General features: G+C 44.9%; 1 protein-coding gene across 5 annotated transcripts in view; it reads left to right on the forward strand.

Moving 5' to 3' along the window:
• LOC123992899 (MAP/microtubule affinity-regulating kinase 4-like) overlaps positions 1–22,113 on the forward strand; it is a 57,999-nt gene that overhangs the window by 21,179 nt on the left and 14,707 nt on the right. For all 5 annotated transcript variants that reach the window (XM_046294513.1, XM_046294512.1, XM_046294516.1 and 2 more), the window contains exons 4-12: positions 13,464–13,512; positions 14,066–14,131; positions 16,815–16,885; positions 17,119–17,175; positions 17,380–17,616; positions 18,059–18,178; positions 18,300–18,399; positions 18,620–18,729; positions 19,288–19,480. In XM_046294513.1, coding sequence (XP_046150469.1) covers positions 13,464–13,512; positions 14,066–14,131; positions 16,815–16,885; positions 17,119–17,175; positions 17,380–17,616; positions 18,059–18,178; positions 18,300–18,399; positions 18,620–18,729; positions 19,288–19,480 — 1,003 coding nt within the window. The remainder of the gene's footprint in view (positions 1–13,463; positions 13,513–14,065; positions 14,132–16,814; positions 16,886–17,118; positions 17,176–17,379; positions 17,617–18,058; positions 18,179–18,299; positions 18,400–18,619; positions 18,730–19,287; positions 19,481–22,113) is intronic.

The raw sequence follows: 22,113 nt of genomic DNA on the forward strand, positions 1-22,113 counted from the left end.
GTATCATGTGTTGCCCCTCAGTGGAACTAAGTGGATTTCTATTTAAGCATGGAGCGATGCACATAACTGTCCAGTGTGCTCAGAGATCATGGGCAGACGGAGCCTATGTATAGATACATTGCATAGAGAAGCTGTAATCAGATTAGTATGACTGTAGTAGGCTTTCTTCAGACAAAACCAATGGAGGACAGAGACATATATTGAATCGTGTATGTATGTCCCTCTTCATTTTGAGGCAATTGAACAGCAGACCTGAGCTTGGTTTTACCACACATCATACAGGCTTATTCCCATGGTGCGTCCCTTTTGTACCCTATTCCCTAAAGTGCATTCGAAAAGTATTCAGACCCCTTGACTTTTTCTACATTTTGTTACATTACAACCTTATTCTAAAATGGATTAAAAAATAAATAATCCTCAGCAATCTACACAAAGTGACAAAGCGAAAACAGTTTTTTTAAATGTATTAAAAATAAAAGACAGAAATACCTTATTTACATAAGTATTCAGACTCGAAATTGAGCTCCGTTGCATCCTGTTTCCATTGATCATCCTTCAGATGTTTCTACAACTTGATTGGAGTTGACCTGTGGTAAATTCAATTGATTGGACATCATTTAGAAAGGCACACTCCTGTCGATATAAGGTCCCACAGTTGACAATACATGTCCTTTGCAAAAAACAAAGCCATGAGGACAAAGGAATTGTCTGTAGAGCTCCGAGACAGGATTGTGTCAAGGCACAGACCTGGAGAAAGGTACCAAAAATGTCTGCAGCATTGAAGGTCCCCAAGAACACAGTGGGCTCCATCATTCTTAAATGGAAGAAGTTTGGAACCACCGAGACTCCTCCTAGAGCTGGCCACCTGGCCAAACTAAGCAATCGGGGGAGAAGAGCCTTGGTCAGGGAGGTGACCAACAACACAATGGTCACTCTGACAGAGCTCCAGAGTTCCTCTGTGGAAATGGGAGAACCTTCCAGAAGGACAACCATCTCTGCAGCACTCCACCAATCAGGCCTTTATGGTAGAGTGGCCAGACGGAAGCCACTCCTCAGTAAAAGGCACATGACAGCCCGCTTGGAGTTTGCCAAAAGGCACCTAAAGGACTCAGACCATGAGAAACAATATTCTCTGGTCTGATGAAACTAAGATTGAACTCTTTGGCCTGAATGCTAAGGGTCAAGTCTGCTCCAGATAATCAGGACCACAGACTAGGGCGAAGGTTCACCTTCCAACAGGACAACTACCCTAAGCACACAGCCAAGACAACACAGGAATGGCTTTGGGACAGGTCTCTGACTGTCCTTAAGTTGCCCAGCCATAGCCCGGACTTGAACCCGATCAAACATCTCCGGAAAGACCTGAAAATAGCTGTGCAGTGATGCTCCCCATCCAACCTGACAGAACTTGAGAGGATCTGCAGAGAAGAATGGGAGAAACTCCCCAAATCAAGGTGTGCCAAGCTTGTAGCATCATACCCAAGAAAGCTTGAGGCTGTAATCCATGCCAAAGGTGTTTCAACAAAGTACTGAGTAAAGGGTCTGAATACTTATGTGAATGGGATATTTCATTTTTTATTTTTAAGAAATTGGCAAACATTTCTAAACAGTTTTTGCTTTGTCTTTATGGAGTAGTGTGTTTAGATTGATGAGGGAAAACACCAATTTAATCCATTTTAGAATAAGGCTGTAACGTAACAACATGTGGAAATAAAGTGAAGGGGTCTGAATGCTTTCCGAATGCACTGTATAGTGCACTATATAGGGAATAGGGTGCCATTTGAGACGCAACTCCAGTCACTCATCATAATCAGTCCAGTTGCTACTGAGAGGGTCCATACGTGCTGATGAGCATGGTGAGGCATTCACACCTTCCATGTGAGGATTGATGCAGATGACATCACACTCATGCTTCCCTGTTGCTAGGCAAACATGTTTTGATCAACCATCTTCTCACAGACATCTGACGAGGTGATCTTTGTCTGTTGCACATATTCGGTCCAAACCGTCATCTGTTGACCAAACTTTAGCCTCGTTGTGCTTCCACCCTGTCAGCACAACAGGAGCAGGCTCTTACTTAGGACAATTTAATCCATTTAAAACACACAGCTATCGATTGTGGCTCTGTGTAAGGTATTATTTGTCAGCCGCGGATACAGATATGGCTGGCACCAGCCACTGCAAATTATACTGTTCACAATTAGTTAGCTACTATCGCTTTGCAGACATCCTGTAAGGTTAACATATTTGTAGACTTTTTGTTGCAAGAAACCCCTGTCTTCAAGTTTTCAGTGATCAAGTGGCCACCATAGGGTTAAATAGGTTTCGATTAGCATATCCATTTTGGACTTTTAAAGTAGTTATATACTGTAGCCATTGACTCCTGAAGAATATATCTTATAAATACTGGCTGGTCCATGTATGCGTCCCAAATGGCACCCTGTTCCCTATATAGTGCACTACTTTTGTTGGGAATAGATGGCCAATAACAATGCACCCCCAGCGTTGAGTTGCCTGGTGGGGACTGTGGATGGATGCAGGCAGGGAGGGAGGGGGACGGGGGCAGTTTGTGATCTCTGCATGCTGAGGTACACTGGTGGATGGATACTGCTGCAGTAGCGCAACGGGCAGACGGTTGTCCTGTCAGCACTATTCTCCTCCCATTCAGGACACACTAGACCAGAGCACCAGGTGACTCTCTCTCTCTCTCTCTCTCTCTCTCTCTCTCTCTCTCTCTCTCTCTCTCTCTCTCTCTCTCTCTCTCTCTCTCTCTCTCTCTCTCTCTCTCTCTGTCTCTCTCCTGTCCCACCCTGTCGTTTTTTCGCCCTCATCGCACACTTTAGTCACCTGCCCCACTTTATTCCTCTGGTGTCTCTCTGGAGGCTGGGGCCCCACAGTAGCTAGCATCCCACACCCAAGTGGCGGCAGGTGATTTAAGGGCCCAGGCTCCGCACCCTCCCAGCCAGCTGCCATGCTGCAGTGTTCTTGGGGTAATCTGGTTGCAGTTTGCAGGCTTTAATCTGACAGTGACAGCAGGGCTGTAGCAGCAATGCTCCATGTTGGCCCACCGCCCCCCAAACTCACTCACTCTCCCTCTAATCCCATTTGTGGCTGCATGGGGGATCCCCGGCAGCTGAAACACACACAGTGTATTTTCCCAGCAGCTTCAGCATGGTCCACAGAGCCATGAGCAGGACAGACACTTGCACCCATCCTTTAACAAGCGCTCCATGTATCTGAAAAACCCCCAACCACTTACTAACCCATGCCTATCTCATATCCCTAAATACTACCCCCCCCCATGTCTCATCTACCTCTCCCCTTTCAACCTCCCACCCCCTAATGTCTCCTTCTTACCCCACCCCTCACTCTACCTCTCACTCATTCCCCGTCCCAACCTCTGACCTATTCCACACCAGGCCCTTTAACTTTTAACCCCGATATCCATCTCTCAGTGATAGGCCTCCACCTCCATGTCTCCACCCACCCCATCCTTCACGTCACTTCTGTCCCTCACACCTCACCCACTCTTCAGCCTCTCTGTACCTCCATTCACCTCATCTTCCACCTCTCTCTCTGGTTTTTATTTATTTTATTTAACCTTTCAAGATTTTCTCAAGCTTTATCATGAGCGTGTGTGTGTGTGTGTGTGTGTGTGTGTGTGTGTGTGTGTGTGTGTGTGTGTGTGTGTGTGTGTGTGTGTGTGTGTGTGTGTGTGTGTGTGTGTGTGTGTGTGTGTGTGTGTGTGTGTGTGTGTGTGTGTGTGTGTGTGTGTGTGTGTAATCCTTGACCATGTAGGGCCCCTTCAAGAGTCTGGTGCTACTTTAAGAACCAAAAGGGATTCGGGAGGCAGCCATCCGGCGCTGGGAGAGGGATGCAGGCAGGGACGAGGCGGGAGGGGTTGTTATCCCTCTTATCAGGCCCCTTCAGTTAGGAGCAGCATTCCAGACAGATGAACAATGGGGACAGCCGAACCTAGAGGGAGTGGGGGCATCCAGGGGGCCAGGGTACTGGAGCTGGGATCCTGAGAAAGCAAGCGACCATGAGATGAGGCGGAACCAAAGAGCACAGACGGAGTGTGTGTGTGTGTGTGTGTGTGTGTGTGTGTGTGTGTGTGTGTGTGTGTGTGTGTGTGTGTGTGTGTGTGTGTGTGTGTGTGTGTGTGTGTGTGTGTGTGTGTGTGTGTGTGTGTGTGTGTGTGTGTGTGTGTGTGTGTTGTAAAGAAAGGGATATTTTATTTGTATTTATTTGATTTATTTAACCTTTATTTATCTAGGCAAGTCAGTTAAGATTAAATTCTTATTTACAATGTCGGCCTATCCCGGCCAAACCCAGACGACGCTGGGCCAATTGTGCACCGCATTATGGGACTCAGAATCACGGCCGGATGTGATGCAGCCTAGAATCAAACCAGGGACGGCAGTGACGCCTCTAGCACTGAGATGCAGTGCCTTCAACCACTGCGCCACTCGAGATAAGGACGCTGCCTGACAGTATGTTTGTGTATCAGAGGGTAGTGTGTATCATTAAGATATTAAAGGAATTAATACAGAGGGGGGGGCAGGATATTTTCCCACACTGTTGAAGGATGATGGGAAGAGAGCTTTTCATTCTGTTCATCCAGGGGTCAGAATATGTGCAGTAATCCAGTTTATGAATTGCTGCCCATAGAGTGTGTCCCAAATGGCACCCTATTCCCTTCAGAAAGTATTCATGCTTCTTGACTTTTTCCAGACTTTGTTGTGTTACAGCCTGAATTTAAAATGGATTCAATTGAGATTTGGTGTCACTGGCCTAAACACAATACCCCATAATGTCAGAGTGGGTTTTATGTTTTTCAAAATTGTTACAAATTAATAAAAATATGAAAAACTGAAATGTCTGGAGTCAATAATTATTCAACCCCTTTGTTATTACAAGCCTAAATAAGTTCAAGAGTAAAAATTTGCTGAACAAATCACGTAATAAGTTGCATGGACTCACTGTGTGTGCAATAACAGTGTTTAACATGATTTTTGAATGACTACCTCATCTCTGTACCCCAGACAATTATCTGTAAGATCTTTTAGTCGAGCAGTGAATTTCATACATAGATTCAACCACAAAGACCAGGGAGGTATTCCAATACCTCACGAAGAAGGGCACCTATTGGTAGATGAAAAAAAGAAAGGCTGGCATTTAATATACCTTTGAGCATGGTGAAGTTATTCATTACACTTTGGATGGTGTATCAATACACCCAGACAGACACAGGCGTCCTTCCTAACTCAGTTGTTGGAGAGGAAGGAAATCGCTTAGCAATTTTACCGTGAGGCCAATGGTGACTCTAAAACTGAGGATGGATCAGCAACATTGTCGTTACTCCACTATACCAACCTAATTCACAGAGTGAAAAAAAGGAAGCCTGTACAGAATAAAATATTCCAAAACATGTATCCTGTTTGCAACAAGGCACTATAGTAAAACTGAATTTAAAAAATGTGACATAGACATTAACTTTGTCCTGAATAGAAAGTGTTATGTTTGGGGTAAATCTAATTCAACACATCACTGAGTCCCACTCTTCATATTTTCAAGCATGGTGGTGGCTGCATCATGTTATGGGTATGATTGTCATCATTGTCATTTTTTTGTGGATAAAAATAAACTGAATAGAGCTATGCACAGGCAAATCACCAGAGGAAACCTGGTTCAGTCTGCTTTCCAACAGACACTGGGAGACAACTTCACCTTTCAGCAGGACAATAACCGAAAACACAAGGCCAAATATACAGAGTTGCTTACCAAGATGGCATTGAATGTTCCTGGGTGGCCTAGTTACAGTTTTGACTTAAATTGGATTGAAAATCTATGGCAAGACTTGAAAATGACCATCTAGCAACAACCAACTTGACAGCTTGAATAATATAAAAAATTATGTGCAAGTATTGCAAAATACATGTTTGCAAAGCTCATAGAGACTTACCAGAAAGACTCACAGTTGTAATTGATTGGTGATTCTAACATGTATTGACTCAGGGGTGTGAATACTTATGTAAATGAGATAGTTCTGTGTTTCATTTTCAATAAATTAGCAAACATTTCTGAAAACATGTTTTAACTTTTTCATTATGGAGTATTGGGTGTAGATAGGTGAGGGAAAAAAAAGTCAATTTAATCCGTTTAGAATTCAGTCTGTAACACAACAAAATGTGGAATAAGTCAAGGGGTATGAATACTTTCTGAAAGCACTGTAGTACACTACTTTTGACCAGAGCCCTACGGGAATAGGGTGCCATTTTGGGATGCAGACATGGACTGTGGTGTCTTTTCTGTTTGGGATCTATTGATTGTTGTTGCTACCCTTTACAGGAAACAATTGAAATCCGTTGCTGTAGTTCTGGATAGTCATGTGACTTGAATGAGTTTCATGGCTTCTTGCCAAACAAGGTTGTACTACCTCATGCTCTGTGTAGATTTTAATCTGTCTGTAAGGGGTGCGTAACTGGTGGCAGGGAAGTCAGGCGCAGGAGAGTAGAACTAGGTCATAGCCGGAGCAGTTTAATATCAAAACCAACGGCATAAAGAAATAACCAACATGGGTACAAAACCTGACGCGTACCAGTAAACATGTGCACAAGCACTTACAACAAACAATTCCACACAAAGACATGGGGGGGAACAGAGTGTTAAACACACAACAATTAATGAGGGAAATGAAAACCAGGTGTGTAGGAAAACAAGACAAAACAAATGGAAAATGAAAAGTGGATCGACGATGGCTAGAAGACGCCGAACGTCACCCGAACAAGGAGAGGAACCGATTTCGGTGGAAGTCGTGACAGTCAGCTTCTCAGTGTTACAGTTACATTATAGGACATCCAGTCCTAAACTATGGTCAAATAATCTATATAATAAGCTGAAATAAACTATTGCTTATTATTACCGTCCATGAATCATCCAAACACTTAAATGAAAAGTTCATCTAAGTGTGTGCGATCTTAAACTGAAGGTGTATTTTAGCTGAAGCTGGCTGGAATTATGCTATACCAATTTGGCCACATACAGTCACCAATGTGTGTTTGAACTTTGAACCCAATCTACCCTCAATGCATGTGGGTGCTACACAGGGCAAACCCAAATCCAGATGTAAGCACCTGTAGGCTCCCGAGTGGCACTGCGGTCTAAGGCACTGCATCTCAGTGCTAGAGGCGTTACTACAGACCCTGGTTTGATTCCAGGCTGAATCACAACCGGCCGTGATTGGGAGTCCTATAGGGTGGCACACAATTGGCCTAGCGTCGTCTGGGTTAGCCCGGGTTAGGCCGTCATTGTAAATAAGAATTTGTTCTTAACTGACTTGCCTAGTTAAATAAAGATTAAATACATTTTTAAAAATTGTCCTGGCCCCTAGGCACCCCTCATCTGAGCCCTGGCCCCTGGGGCTGCTGGCCAGACAGATGTTGTTGATGCATTATTGGTTCACAAGACACCTTGGAAACCAGACAGTCCCAACCAGGCCCATTGTATTCTCAGGCCCTTCCTTCCAAAGTGACTGTGTGGTTTTAGATGGGCTTGTAACAAGGTCTCTGTTGAGGGGCCATGTTGACAACAGCCGGGGCCTTGGAACGCCCCTCACCACAGTGTCCAACATGAAAGGCCTCTCCTCTGCATAATCACACCCCCTTTCCCAGAGGAGCAGCCTGGGTCCCACAGGGACATTAAGGGGGGCTGGGGTGTGTGGGGAGAGGTTTAGAGCAGGGAGGGAGGGGTGGAGTGGTATTCTATTGGTGGGGTTGGGGTTAGAGACAGTAGGCTGTGGCACTTGCATCAGATGTTATTGTTTATGCAGGGAGAGAGGGAACAGTCATTCATGGGCGACGGCTGGGTTGGCCGTTGGCGTGGATAGACGTCTCTTTCAGAGAAAGAGGAGGTTATTCAGTCGCTCTGCTGAGTCATTTCAGAGGGGAGCCTGTGTGTTCTGTTCACCTCTCTCGCTCGCTTTCTCTCTGGCTCTCTCTCTGGTCACATGACAGTGTGGTCAAGGGGAGGAGGTGTGTGCTTGTGTGTGACTGTACGTGCGCAATGTGGTTGTGTAAAATATTTGTTGAAGCAATTTGCAAAAATGTCTGTGTGTGGGTATAGCGAGTGTATATGTGTGTGTCCTGTGCAGGCATACTTTGTCTGTGTGTGTGTGTATGCGACTGTGCGTGTGATTGTTCAGGCGAGAGCTCGGACACAAGGCCTGGATTAAATGGTCTGAGTGAGGCCTGTGGGGACGCGGCCCAGACAAAAACACAGCCTTGTGTTCAACAACTGCCTGTGTCCACCACTGACTGACCCCCCCAGTAACCTCGACTCACAATGACACATAGGGAGAATGAGAGGGAGAGAGACAACTTAGAAAACTGCTTTGAGAGAGAGAGAGACAACTTAGTAAACTGCTTTGTGCAAATCCACATGCAAAACAGGAGAAAAACCAGAGGGAGCTCAAAGTTGATTCATTCTGCCTTGTTGTTCTCTCTCTGTTTTCTGCTTCAGAGCGAGAGCGGCTTCCGATGTGACGGACAGGGTGGGAGGGAGGAGGGAGGGAGGACTGCATTAGACAGACGCATACTGTTGATGGGGTGTCCCACCCCCTGGCCTGTCGTGCTGAGGGTGGCAGGCAAGACAGGGCAGAGGTGGGTTGGGGTGGAGTAACTCCCCTGGGAAGAGACTGGCCTGGGGATGGGACAAGGACTAGAGAGTCTGGCTTTGGTACCGGGGTTGGCATGGCAACAGTGACGTAGGGCCACTGCCAAGGGAATGGACCAGGAAGTCATTTATGGGCGTGCGAGAGAGGGAGAAAGTGCTAGATAGAAGGGAGGGGGATATGACTGAAGAGAGAAAGAGCAAGGAGGCGGCGGGGGAGGAGAGGAGAGACGGGCTTATCTGATTATTATCTTTAGAGCTCAGGTGAACAGCTGATGCGCTCTGTTCTTTTCAATTCAATTACAGACAGTCTCAAGGGATGTGGGACTGTGTTTGATTTGGATGGTATGTTCACGCATGGAGATGCATCATGTCATTTAAATGATAATATGACATCCCCTCGGTGGGGTGTGTTTGTGGACACTGAATGTATACTTTGTGGCACTCACAGTAGCTCTGGTCCACATTAGCAGCACTATTGTGTAACATGTCTGCTTCACACAGGCTGATTCTCTCAGACGGGCCACATGCCCACCAGCAGATTCATGGGGGCGTCCAGCTGCCCTGCACAGCCATCTAATAACTTTGCCATTGAAAATAACCTTTGACAATTGATAACAAGGGAATCAGTGAGTCAGATTTGCCGCCTGAAATTTTTTTTCTCAAGTTTTTTTCCCCCTGTACGGTGTTTCATCTCACTAGCCTATATCCTACAGTCATGTATCACTAGCCTATATCCTACAGTCATGTATCACTAGCCTATAACCTACAGTCATGTATCACTAGCCTATAACCTACAGTCATGTATCACTAGCCTATATCCTACAGTCATGTATCACTAGCCTATATCCTACAGTCATGTATCACTAGCCTATAACCTACAGTCATGTATCACTAGCCTATAACCTACAGTCATGTATCACTAGCCTATATCCTACAGTCATGTATCACTAGCCTATATCCTACAGTCATGTATCACTAGCCTATATCCTACAGTCATGTATCACTAGCCTATATCCTACAGTCATGTATCACTAGCCTATATCCTACAGTCATGTATCACTAGCCTATATCCTACAGTCATGTATCACTAGCCTATATCCTACAGTCATGTATCACTAGCCTATATCCTACAGTCATGTATCACTAGCCTATATCCTACAGTCATTATCACTAGCCTATATCCTACAGTCATGTATCACTAGCCTATATCCTACAGTCATTATCACTAGCCTATATCCTACAGTCATTATCACTAGCCTATATCCTACAGTCATTATCACTAGCCTATATCCTACAGTCATGTATCACTAGCCTATATCCTACAGTCATTATCACTAGCCTATATCCTACAGTCATTATCACTAGCCTATATCCTACAGTCATTATCACTAGCCTATATCCTACAGTCATGTATCACTAGCCTATATCCTACAGTCATGTATCACTAGCCTATATCCTACAGTCATGTATCACTAGCCTATATCCTACAGTCATTATCACTAGCCTATATCCTACAGTCATGTATCACTAGCCTATATCCTACAGTCATGTATCACTAGCCTATATCCTACAGTCATGTATCACTAGCCTATATCCTACAGTCATGTATCACTAGCCTATATCCTACAGTCATGTATAACTAGCCTATATCCTACAGTCATGTATCACTAGCCTATATCCTACAGTCATGTATCACTAGCCTATATCCTACAGTCATGTATCATTAGCCTATATCCTACAGTCATGTATCACTAGCCTATATATCCTACAGTCATGTATCACTAGCCTATATCCTACAGTCATGTATCACTAGCCTATATATCCTACAGTCATGTATCATTAGCCTATATATCCTACAGTCATGTATCACTAGCCTATATATCCTACAGTCATGTATCATTAGCCTATATATCCTACAGTCATGTATCACTAGCCTATATCCTACAGTCATGTATCACTAGCCTATATATCCTACAGTCATGTATCACTAGCCTATATCCTACAGTCATGTATCACTAGCCTATATCCTACAGTCATGTATCACTAGCCTATATATCCTACAGTCATGTATCACTAGCCTATATCCTACAGTCATGTATCACTAGCCTATATATCCTACAGTCATGTATCACTAGCCTATATCCTACAGTCATGTATCACTAGCCTATATCCTACAGTCATGTATCACTAGCCTATATCCTACAGTCATGTATCACTAGCCTATATCCTACAGTCATGTATCACTAGCCTATATCCTACAGTCATGTATCACTAGCCTATATATCCTACAGTCATGTATCACTAGCCTATATCCTACAGTCATGTATCACTAGCCTATATCCTACAGTCATGTATCACTAGCCTATATCCTACAGTCATGTATCACTAGCCTATATATCCTACAGTCATGTATCACTAGCCTATATCCTACAGTCATGTATCACTAGCCTATATCCTACAGTCATTATCACTAGCCTATATCCTACAGTCATGTATCACTAGCCTATATCCTACAGTCATGTATCACTAGCCTATATCCTACAGTCATTATCACTAGCCTATATCCTACAGTCATGTATCACTAGCCTATATCCTACAGTCATTATCACTAGCCTATATCCTACAGTCATTATCACTAGCCTATATCCTACAGTCATGTATCACTAGCCTATATCCTACAGTCATGTATCACTAGCCTATATCCTACAGTCATGTATCACTAGCCTATATCCTACAGTCATGTATCACTAGCCTATATCCTACAGTCATGTATCACTAGCCTATATCCTACAGTCATGTATCACTAGCCTATAGTCCACCGTATATTTCTTGGGTTTTGATAAATATTTACATTCAGTGCAGATACAAATGCACAAGACATTGGTACAACAACACTAAACTAGCCCTCTACTTGAAGTTGAACTTGGTAAACAAAAGTGGGTCTGTGGACACCGCCTGCTTTTTGTAAATCATGTGGCGCAGCGACAAACTGATCAACATCTTGTGTTGCATCACATACTATGTTTTTGTGTAAACATGTCTCCATACTGGTTGAGGCAGGTCACTTTGCAGTGCAACAGCACGAAAGGGAGAGCATGGCTATTGTTTCCGACGATAGGAGCTATATTGAGTTTGTCCTCGGGACAATGGGGGCCATAGAATACCAGGAATCTGTTTGGTAATGTCCATGCTGCAGGTTGGCTCATCCAGTCGCCTCAAGCAACACGCATTGTTATGGCATCCTCCATGTATTATTACATCACACCAGGAAGTAGACAGCTATGCTTACATTATGCTATGATGGAACTTTCCCCCGTAAGTAACACCACAAACAATCTACGTTCATATTTTTATTTTTTTTACTTCTCCTCCATCTGGCCATATCCCTAGATATTCTTCCTTGTATTATTTATACGAGCGTAATTTAAATCATTGAATCAGGACACTGTACACCAACGAGCCCAGCTCCGTTCTGTTTGTGCATGTTTATTTGAGACATGAGTCATTTGCTTGCACAGTCACTGAGGCATACACATTTCAATCGTTCCCAGTTTCCTTCTCTCTGTTTCCCTCTGGCCTCAAGGCAACCCAAAATATATAGATGATCCTAGCAACTTTACTCTTGCCAAATCCGTGTGCAGATAACTTGTTTGAAAGCTGCCGTCGAAGGCCGGAATCACGGGATCGAGCATAGGGGGGCTGAGAAAGAGGCATGGTGAGACGCAGCTCCCTGTCTTTTGGAAGAATGGGCTCGAACTTCTAAGGAAGCTGACCGCCTTCTCACACAACCATCAGCACATTCCAGCCATTGTGTGTGTTTCTTTCCCTATCCTTCCTGTCTTTCTGCCGTACTCTCTTTCCTCCTCTTGCTTCCACTCACACTAATACAATAGGAAATGTAACTTTGTGTCTGTCTCTATTTTTGTCTTTATTGAAGTATTTATTTTCCCCCTTCCACAAACCCAGCCCTTGTGACACAGTCGCTCACTGATTCCCTCTTACGTGGTCAGAGCAAGCCGATGCCTCGTCACCCAGTCTCAACATCTACAGTTGAAAGAGAGGACTCTCTGTGCTGGTGCACACACACACTATAATTATCCCCAAGATGCCGTCAGCTCTCCCAGTTCCCCCACTTACAGCAGATGTCAAAACCAGGAAAGGAGGCTTGTGAACTTGATTGAGGGAGGGCCGTGTGTGTGTGGGAATATAGTGGGTGTGAGACAGTGTGTATATACGATTGTGTTTCACCTCATAACCGCAGGGCATTGAATCACACACAGTGGCGGCAGACAGTGCCCGTGCTGCACCACCATTGCAGCAACAATGTGATGTGGTGTCCCCACCATTTCTACAATTAGAAGAGGCTAAAAGCAGCAGCACCTCCTGTGGGGAGGGAGGCTCTGTCGAGGGAGAGGGATACTCTGTCTAGTCAGGCTGTCCCTGGAGTGGTCCTCTCTCTAATTAGCAGAAAGCTAGCAAGTGTTGGAGGGGGAGGTGCGTCCATTTTCCGAGAAGCAGCTGAGCTTCATTATGAATGAATAAATGAGAGACAGTGGTGGAGGCGGGCTAACCTCCTCCTATCCGCCTGTCTGATGTTCAGTTCTTATATTGTGAATCAGGGATTGTGATCATCCCCCACTTTCTTGCCTATCTTCATATGCACTATAATATATACTGTATATACCTGTATATCAGTGTGACTGTGAAGAGTTCCAATTCTGGGGCAAAACATACTTGAATAATGAAATAACATTCTTTTAACTCGCTTCTGCTCTCTCTCTTTCCTCCAGCTCTTCAGAGAGGTACGGATCATGAAAGGCCTCAACCACCCAAATATCGGTAAGTGCCTCGGCTACACTAATCTCCCCAGCTTCCAGGGTGTAGCGCCGCAGGGCATACCCCACCCTAGAACATCATCAGCCTAACAGCCATCCTCACGCAATGTTCCCCTTTACTGTCAAAACAGATGCTGAGCAGGAGTCAGGACATGTGATATGTACAATAGTCCCCCACTGAGCTCAAAATGATCCTCCTTTCCAGGGGACTCACTCACTCACCCAGACCCCATCGCGCTGCCCCTGTAATGGACAGATGGTGTGTCCTAAATAGCACCATATTCCCTATGCGCCCTGGTCAAACATAGTGCACTATAAAGGCAATAGGGTGCAGTGGCTCATGTAAAGCCAGGACAATAGACTACCTCCATTTATTATAAAGCACACAGTCACATTTAATACTGAATGCAGCTGAATCATAAACTGCTGTACTGTACTGTTGGCATTTACAACACATCTCCCTTCTCTAAGGAACACACAGTCAATCACTTTGTGCATAATGAACTGTGTGTGTTTGTTTGTGCCACTATACTGAGTTGTCTGTGTGTGTGTTACAGTGCAGCTGTTTGAGGTGATCGAGACAGAGAATACGCTCTATCTGATAATGGAGTACGCCAGTGGAGGTGAGCAGAGTGCCTCCCCTCAATCAGTATCCCTCTATTTCTCTTTCTCATCTGTTTTCTCTCCACCCCGCCCTCACACTTTCCCTCTCCCCGGTACCTCTGACCCATCGATTGTCTTTTGACCGCCCTCCTCCCTCCCTCTGCACTGTCATTGTCTCTCCCTTTCCTTCATGATCACTTTCTCCCTCTCCACCCCCCCTCCCTTCTCTAATCCTCACTCCCCTCGGTTGTCAATTTCTCCTCTGTTTCTTGCCAAATAAGGAGCTAATAGCCAAGCATGTGCCCCCTCCTGATCTCAACCTCACTGCTTTTCCCCCAGTGGATGTGCCCTCTAGCATGAAGCACTTACTGTTTATAAACACAACACACACACTCATGCACTCATTCACTCTCTTTCAACTCTCTCACACACCACCACCACATATTCCCAAATCCATGCATGGGTCACAGACATGAAGACATGCCCATGCATCCGTCACATCAATAAGGTATCCAGATGTGACAGTGGCTCCCTGTACTTCATGACTTCTCTCGCTCTCTCTCTCGTTCTATCACCCTTTGCCTCTTTCTTTCCCTTTCTCTGCCGCCCTCTCCATGTTTCTCTCTGCCTCTCTCTCTCTCTCTCTCTCTCTCTCTCTCTCTCTCTCTCTCTCTCTCTCTCTCTCGCTTTTCACTTGCTCTTTCTCTCTCTTCTCGTTGCCCCTCGCTTTCTCTTTATTTCTCTCTATCTCTGCCTCTCTCTCCCCCTCCATCTCTCTCTCTATGTCATCATCTTCCTCTCACTCCTCTCATCTCTTCGTTAGCTGGTCAATAATCACTCAGTAAATGACCCAAAGTCAACCATAGGGCCAGGGAGCAGTGAGATAAATGAGGCCCTAAAGGCTCCATGATGAAGATACTGATACCAGATCAGGCTCAATTTAATAATCCATCTCACTTATGATACTACAGCTGTGCATGCTCTCCTATGTTTTAGGGGGCACTGTACTACTATGGCTGACCCTGTAAAGCAACACATTTCACTGTACCTATCCGGTTTATGTTACAATTAAGCATATTTTTTAATATTTGTTTTATGTTCTCCTTAATTCTTACATTGTAATTTCTCTGGTATATTGTGGCATAATGCCGTCATCGCACACACACTCTCTCACTCACTCACTCACTCACTCACTCACTCACTCACTCACTCACTCACTCACTCACTCACTCACTCACTCACTCACTCACTCACTCACTCACTCACTCACTGTGTGCCTCATAGAAAAACAATATCATTATAGTATAACTCTTCTAAATACACTATATATATACAGTAGGGGTGTGCGGATCAGCTGTTTGTTCACCTGCACCGGCCTGCAATTTCTAATAACCCATCCGCAACCGCCCGACTACATGTTGTAAAGTGTAGATCTGAGGTTCACACCCGACACTAATCCGCAAATATAACAAATCAGAGATAGTGGAGAAAAACATTTTTTTATAGGCATATGTTCATTTACAACATTTTTGCAGGCTATTTGTTATTCAATGTCTATCAACTTCTATAATTAGATAAATGTAGATACTCTTCTGTCATTACTTGTTGCCCTGGAAGACTAAATAAACCCTGCTCACCAGAATAACGTCATAAATTGATAGAATGGATGCTTTAATCTCGTTGACATTGGTAAGGTTTTCTCTATCATCTCTGCTTCACTCGCCGGGAGTTAATGCAATGAATAAAATGCTTTAAAAAGGGATTCCCAAATGACATCAGTTTAACCGGATTTAAGCAAATGTAAAGCTGTGAAACTCCCCTACATGTTTCTGATAAGATTGCAGTAAAGAGTGCACCTTTCCAGACAGCCCCTAACTGCAAATTCATTCTTTCAAGATACTAAAATAAATAAATCATATTATTCTATATGATCTATATCATATTCTAGAGTCAAAATGTACATGTGGTGTATCATTTCACTGTAAGTAATGATTAATTCTGCAAGATTTCATGTTATATTTGAGGTTACAGACCTAAATTAAGTGTCCAGATTTCAAGCTACTATTCCATTTAACCCACCTGAACAGTAGTTCCCTTGATGGGCCATTTGGAAGTCCCCGTCTTGTGACTGTTGAATTTGTATAGCGCCTCACAATCATCACACATAACATAGCCGGCACTGCTATCATCTTACCACTTCACCAAATCTTTCCCCAACATTAGACTACTGTTCTGTCCCTCCCTTCGATTTATTTTCAACTTTCCATTTCGCAGCTTTTCTCTGATCGAATTAAACTCCAGCATTGTCCTTTTTGCCTTCTGTGGATCGAAGTGAACTTTTTCTGCCTAAGTTCCCAAAAGCATTTGGCAATTGGCGTGTATTCTGCGAGCATACAGTTAGGCCCTAAAGCTTAATCTGCACACTAACGACAGATAAAAGTAATGAAAGAAAAACCTTCTTGTAGCCTCCAGATATATCAATTGCGCAAGAATGATACATTTATGAATGCATCATTTTCTCTTTATTCAACACGGCCACCACCCACCCTTCCTTCATTTCATGACCATTAACCATCTCGGCCCGCGGATATAAGTCACAGATATACGGTCTAAGTGCCTCAATTACAGACGATTCAATCAGACAACGTGTTGTAAGCCTGCTTCTCTGTTTGTTGATGTGGTTTGTCTCTCTCTCTCCCTCAGGTGAAGTGTTTGATTACCTCGTGTCCCATGGGAGAATGAAAGAGAAAGAGGCGCGGGCCAAATTCCGTCAGGTGAGACGCGACCAAAAATGTATAATCGCAACAAACCCGGTGAATGGTGCTGAGTTGGCCTGTATTACATTGCAAGCATTACTGTAAGCTTGTATGTGTCCGTGTCTGTGTTTGGCATTTTTACTGTGACTTGTCTCACTCCCCTTCTTTCTCTCTCTCTCCCGCTCTCGCTCTCTCTCTCGCGCTCTCCAATCCCCCCCTCTCCCTCTATATATATCTATATCTATATCTAGATTGTGTCTGCTGTACACTACTGTCACCTGAAGAACATTGTTCACAGGGATCTTAAAGTACGTGACCGGTTCAGACCTGATGACTTGGGCTCCTTTTCATTGTCCAAAATGACAACCACTCATTGATATTATATATCAATTCTTTAGCATATGTGAAACACTGATCATCACATTCCTGAAATGAGTATACAACCTCAGCTTGAATTGAACAGACTTTCAGTCCTTAAAGCTGCACTCGGTTATCTTCACCTGTCCCTGCAGGCGGAGAACCTCTTGCTGGATGCCGACTCCAACATCAAGATCGCAGACTTTGGCTTCAGTAACGAGTTCACAATGGGCAACAAGCTGGACACGTTCTGTGGTTCCCCTCCCTACGCCGCACCAGAGCTGTTCCAGGGGAAGAAGTACGACGGGCCTGAGGTGGACATCTGGAGCCTGGGGGTCATCCTCTACACTCTGGTCAGCGGATCGCTGCCCTTCGACGGGCAGAACCTCAAGGCAAGGCCTCCTTCGGCGCAGCCAAATGGCCTTGGCTTTGTCTGAGTTTCAAATGGCTCTCTATTCCCTACATAGGGCACTACTTTTGACCTGGGCCCATATGGTGTGGTCAAAAGTTGTGCACTATATAGAGAATAGGGTGCCTTTTGGGACGCCGACTGTGTCACTGAGGTGTCAATGTCAAGACGGCGTGTGTCTGGTTTGGATGTTATTTAGTTGATGCATTATGTGATGTTTTTGCTTACTAATGCTTTCTGTGGTCCTGAAGGGTTTTGTGCTGATTAGTTCATGTTCACATTTTATTTTCATATTCAGTCGATCAAGAGAAGGAACACGTTGTCTTTTAGTCCATTTGCCATTAATATGTCTCGTGTTTTGTGTAACATTCTATAACGTTATGTGCACGTTTTGCGTAACGGTATCTGTATGTGTTGTTCCCCAGGAGCTGCGGGAGCGTGTTCTGCGGGGGAAGTACCGCGTGCCTTTCTACATGTCCACCGACTGCGAGGGCATCCTGCGCAGGTTCCTGGTGCTCAACCCCACCAAACGCTGCACCCTGGAGGTGAGGAGGGCAACTGCAGGCGCCACTCAGACATACAGTACATTCAAGCACACTCTCACAAACCCACACACACACCCTGTTTGTGGCATCTTTAACACATCGTTTTATCCCTCCTCATTAGCAAATCATGAACGACAAGTGGATTAACTCTGGCTACGACGGAGAAGAACTGAAGCCTCATATAGAGCCCCTGGAGGACCATAATGATGCCAGCCGCATCGGTGAAGTACTCCCCTCTCTAACTCCCCTCTACTCCCTACCTACGTATTGTGTGCCTCCCAAATGGCACCGTTTTTCATATTTAGTTCACTGGCCCCTGGTGGTAGTAGTGCACTATTGTAGGGATTTACCCACTATTTGCTATTTGGGACGTACCCACCCTCTTCTTTCTTTGAGCCTGTATCTCTGTCTAACGTCCCTCATCTCTCCGCTCGCCTCCAGAGGTGATGGTGGGGATGGGTTACACCCGTGACGACATCAAAGACGCTCTGACCACTCGGAAGTACAACGAGGTCACCGCCACCTACCTGTTACTGGGACGCATGAATGAGGTGAGGCACAACGAGACAAAGTGTGTGTGTGTGAGAGGGTTTGGATAGAGGTAGGGGAGAGAGAGAGAGAATCCTTCCTCATTTCTGCGTTGTCTGTGTTCCCCCGAAAATTTAGTTTACATTTTTTATATATATATATTTATGCCGAGACACGCTTTTAAAGGGATAGTGAGAGATTTGGGGAATTGACAAGTTACAAGTATATTTGTAGCAAACAGAGTGAGCGCTAGTGTGAATGAATGGGTCATGAGTGCACAGCCACTGCTTGCTCCTCATCTCCCTATAGTGCAGTGGTGCACATCAGTTATATTTAAGATGGTTCCAACATAATTACATTTTCATGCATTTTGGAGTAGAATGTCCTTTTAAAAAGTCACCAGAAAAATCTACAAATTTATCCCCCTCCGCTTCCTTAGCCACCCATGCTAACAAAAATCCTCGGGGAACACCTGGCGTGCCTGTCTGCCACAATACGTGTGTACGCATGCCTGTGTGTCCACACTGTCCACAGTCACCTGAGTCCTGATCCTAACGTGTGTGTGTGTGTGTGTGTGTCAGGTGGAGGGCAGCGAGTCTCGGTCAACCAGCAGTCTGAGCCTGGCGCGGGTACGGCCCAGCACCGTCATCAACGGCACCAGTAAACACTCCACCTCCTCCACCACCTCCGCCTCGGCCTCCTCCTCCTCTCACAGCAAGACCACCCAGCGCAGCGCCTCCACCTACCACCCCCGCAGGAGGCACAGTGACTTCTGTGAGTGGGCTGTCTCTTAATCTACGTCCCAAAATGCACCCTATTCCCTATATGATGCACTACATTTGACCAGAGCCCAGAGTTCTGTTCAAAAGTAATGCACTAGTCAAATGTCGTGCACTATAAAGGGAATAGGTAGTAGTTATTGTTGATATACATTACTGTCTGTCCATCTGGGAGTATTATGTGTCATAGGAGCTTCCATGACATTTCAGTGCATTCTGGAACTATTCAGATCCCTTGACTTTTTCCACATTTTGAAATTTTTACAAATGCATTAAAAATCAAGAACTGAAATATCACATTTACATAAGTACTCATTACTTTGTTGAAGCACCTTTGGCAGTGAGTACAGCCTCGAGTCTTCTTGGCTATGACGCTACAAGCTTGGCACACCTATATTTGGGGAGATTCTCACATTCTTCTCTGCAGATCCTCTCAAGCTCTGTCAGGTTGGATGGGGAGCATCACTGCACAGCTATTTTCAGGTCTCTCCAGAGATGTTTGATTGGGTTCAAGTCTGGGCTCTGGCTGGGCCACTCAAGGACATTCAGAGACTTGTCCCGAAGCCACTCCTGTGTTGTCTTGGCTGTGTGCTTAGGGTCGTTGTCCTGTTAGAAGGTGAACCTTCGAGGTCTTGAGCGCTCTGGAGCAGGTTTTCATCAAGGATCTCTCTGTACTTTGCTCCGTTCATCTTTCCCTCGATCCTGACTAGTCTCCCAGTTCCTGCCACTGAAAAACATTCCCACAGCATGATGCTGCCACCACCATGCTTCACCGTAGGGATGGTGCCAGGTGTCCTCCAGACGTGACACTTGGCATTCAGACCAAAGAGTTCAATCTTGGTTTCATCAGACCAGAGAATCTTGTTTCTCATGGTCTGAGAGTCTTTAGGTGCCTTTTGGCAAACTCCAAGCGGGCTGTCATGTGCTTTTTACTGAGGAGTGGCTTCCGTCTGACCACTCTAACATAAAGGCCTGATTTGTGGAATGCTGCAGAGATGGTTGTCCTTCTGGAAGGTTATTGTATCTCCACAGAGGAACTCTGGCGCTCTGTCAGAATGACCATTGGGTTCTTGGTCGCCTCCCCCCCTTCTCCCCCGATTGCTTAGTTTGGCTGGATGGCCAGCTCTAGGAAGAGTCTTGGTGGTTCCAAACTTCTTCCTTTTAAGAATGATGAAGTCCACTGTTTTTTGGATGACATTTAATGCTGCAGAATTGTTTTGGTACCCTTTCCGTGATCTGTGCCTCGACATAATCCTGTCTCATAGCTCTACGGACAGTTCCTTCGACCTCATTGCTTGTTTTTTCTCTGACATGCACTGTCAACTGTGGGACCTTATATAGACAGGTGTGTGCCTTTCTAAATCATGTCCAATCAATTGAATTTACCGCAGGTGGACTCCAATCAAGTTGTAGAAACAGCTCAAGAATGATCAATGGCCTCCCGGGTGGCGCAGTGGTTAAGGGTGCTGTACTGCAGCGCCAGCTGTGCTATCAGAGTCCCTGGGTTCGCGCCCAGGCTCTGCCGTAACCGGCTGCGACCGGGAGGTCCGTGGGGCGACGCACAATTGGCCTAGCGTCGTTTAGGGAGGGCTTGGTCGGTAGGGATGTCCTTGTCTCATCGCGCACCAGCGACTCCTGTGGCGGGCCGGGCGCAGTGAGCGCTAACCAAGGTTGCCAGGTACATGATGTTTCCTCCGGCACATTGGTGCGGCTGGCTTCCGGGTTGGATGTGCGCTGTGTTAAGAAGCAGTACAGCTGGTTGGGTTGTGTATCGGAGGACGCATGACTTTCAACCTTCGTCTCTCCCGAGCCCGGAGTTGTAGCGATGAGACAAGATAATAGCTACTACAACAATTGGATACCATGAAATTGGGGAGAAAAAGGGGTAAAAATTAAATAAAAATAAAAAAAATAAAAAGAATGATCAATGGAAACATTGAGCCTTTGCTACGAGATTCAAAATTGAGCTCAATGTTTCCATTGATCATTCTTTTTCTTTTTTTTCTTTTTATTTAATTTTTACCCCTTTTTCTCCCCAATTTCATGGTATCCAATTGTTGTAGTAGCTATTATCTTGTCTCATCGCTACAACTCCGGGGTATTGGGGTATTGTGTGTAGATTGATGACGAAAAACATTTATTTAATCCATTTTAGAATAAGGCTGTAACAAAATGTGGAAAAAGGGAAAAGGTCTGAATACTGTCCGAATGCACTGTACATCCATTAGTGTCTGACCTAACCCATTAGTGGGTGTTTGTTTTCCAAATAGCTGTCCGTCACTACCTTTTCACTTGTGTTTTAAATGGTTGTGAAGTAGAATTCCCCTCCATTCTGCCAAGTTTAAGAATGTTTGCTTTGTGTGAATGAGAGTGTGAGGTCACCAGCCACCACTTTACAATTGGGTGAGATATTCATAATTTGTACATTGCCCACTCATCTGTCAGTCTATAATATGCTGTTTATCCCAAATGACTTACAGTAGTCTGTGCAGACATTTACATATGGGTGGCGCCAGCAGAATTTAATCCCACCATCTTGGTTTTACAAGTGCCTTGCTCTACCAACTGAACCACACAGGGCCGGACTTTGATTCTCATGTCGTATCATCTGCCCTGTCTGTCTGTTGT

The sequence above is a fragment of the Oncorhynchus gorbuscha genome, linkage group LG13 (genome assembly GCF_021184085.1).
Source record: "Oncorhynchus gorbuscha isolate QuinsamMale2020 ecotype Even-year linkage group LG13, OgorEven_v1.0, whole genome shotgun sequence".
In the NCBI taxonomy this organism is placed as follows: domain Eukaryota; kingdom Metazoa; phylum Chordata; class Actinopteri; order Salmoniformes; family Salmonidae; genus Oncorhynchus; species Oncorhynchus gorbuscha.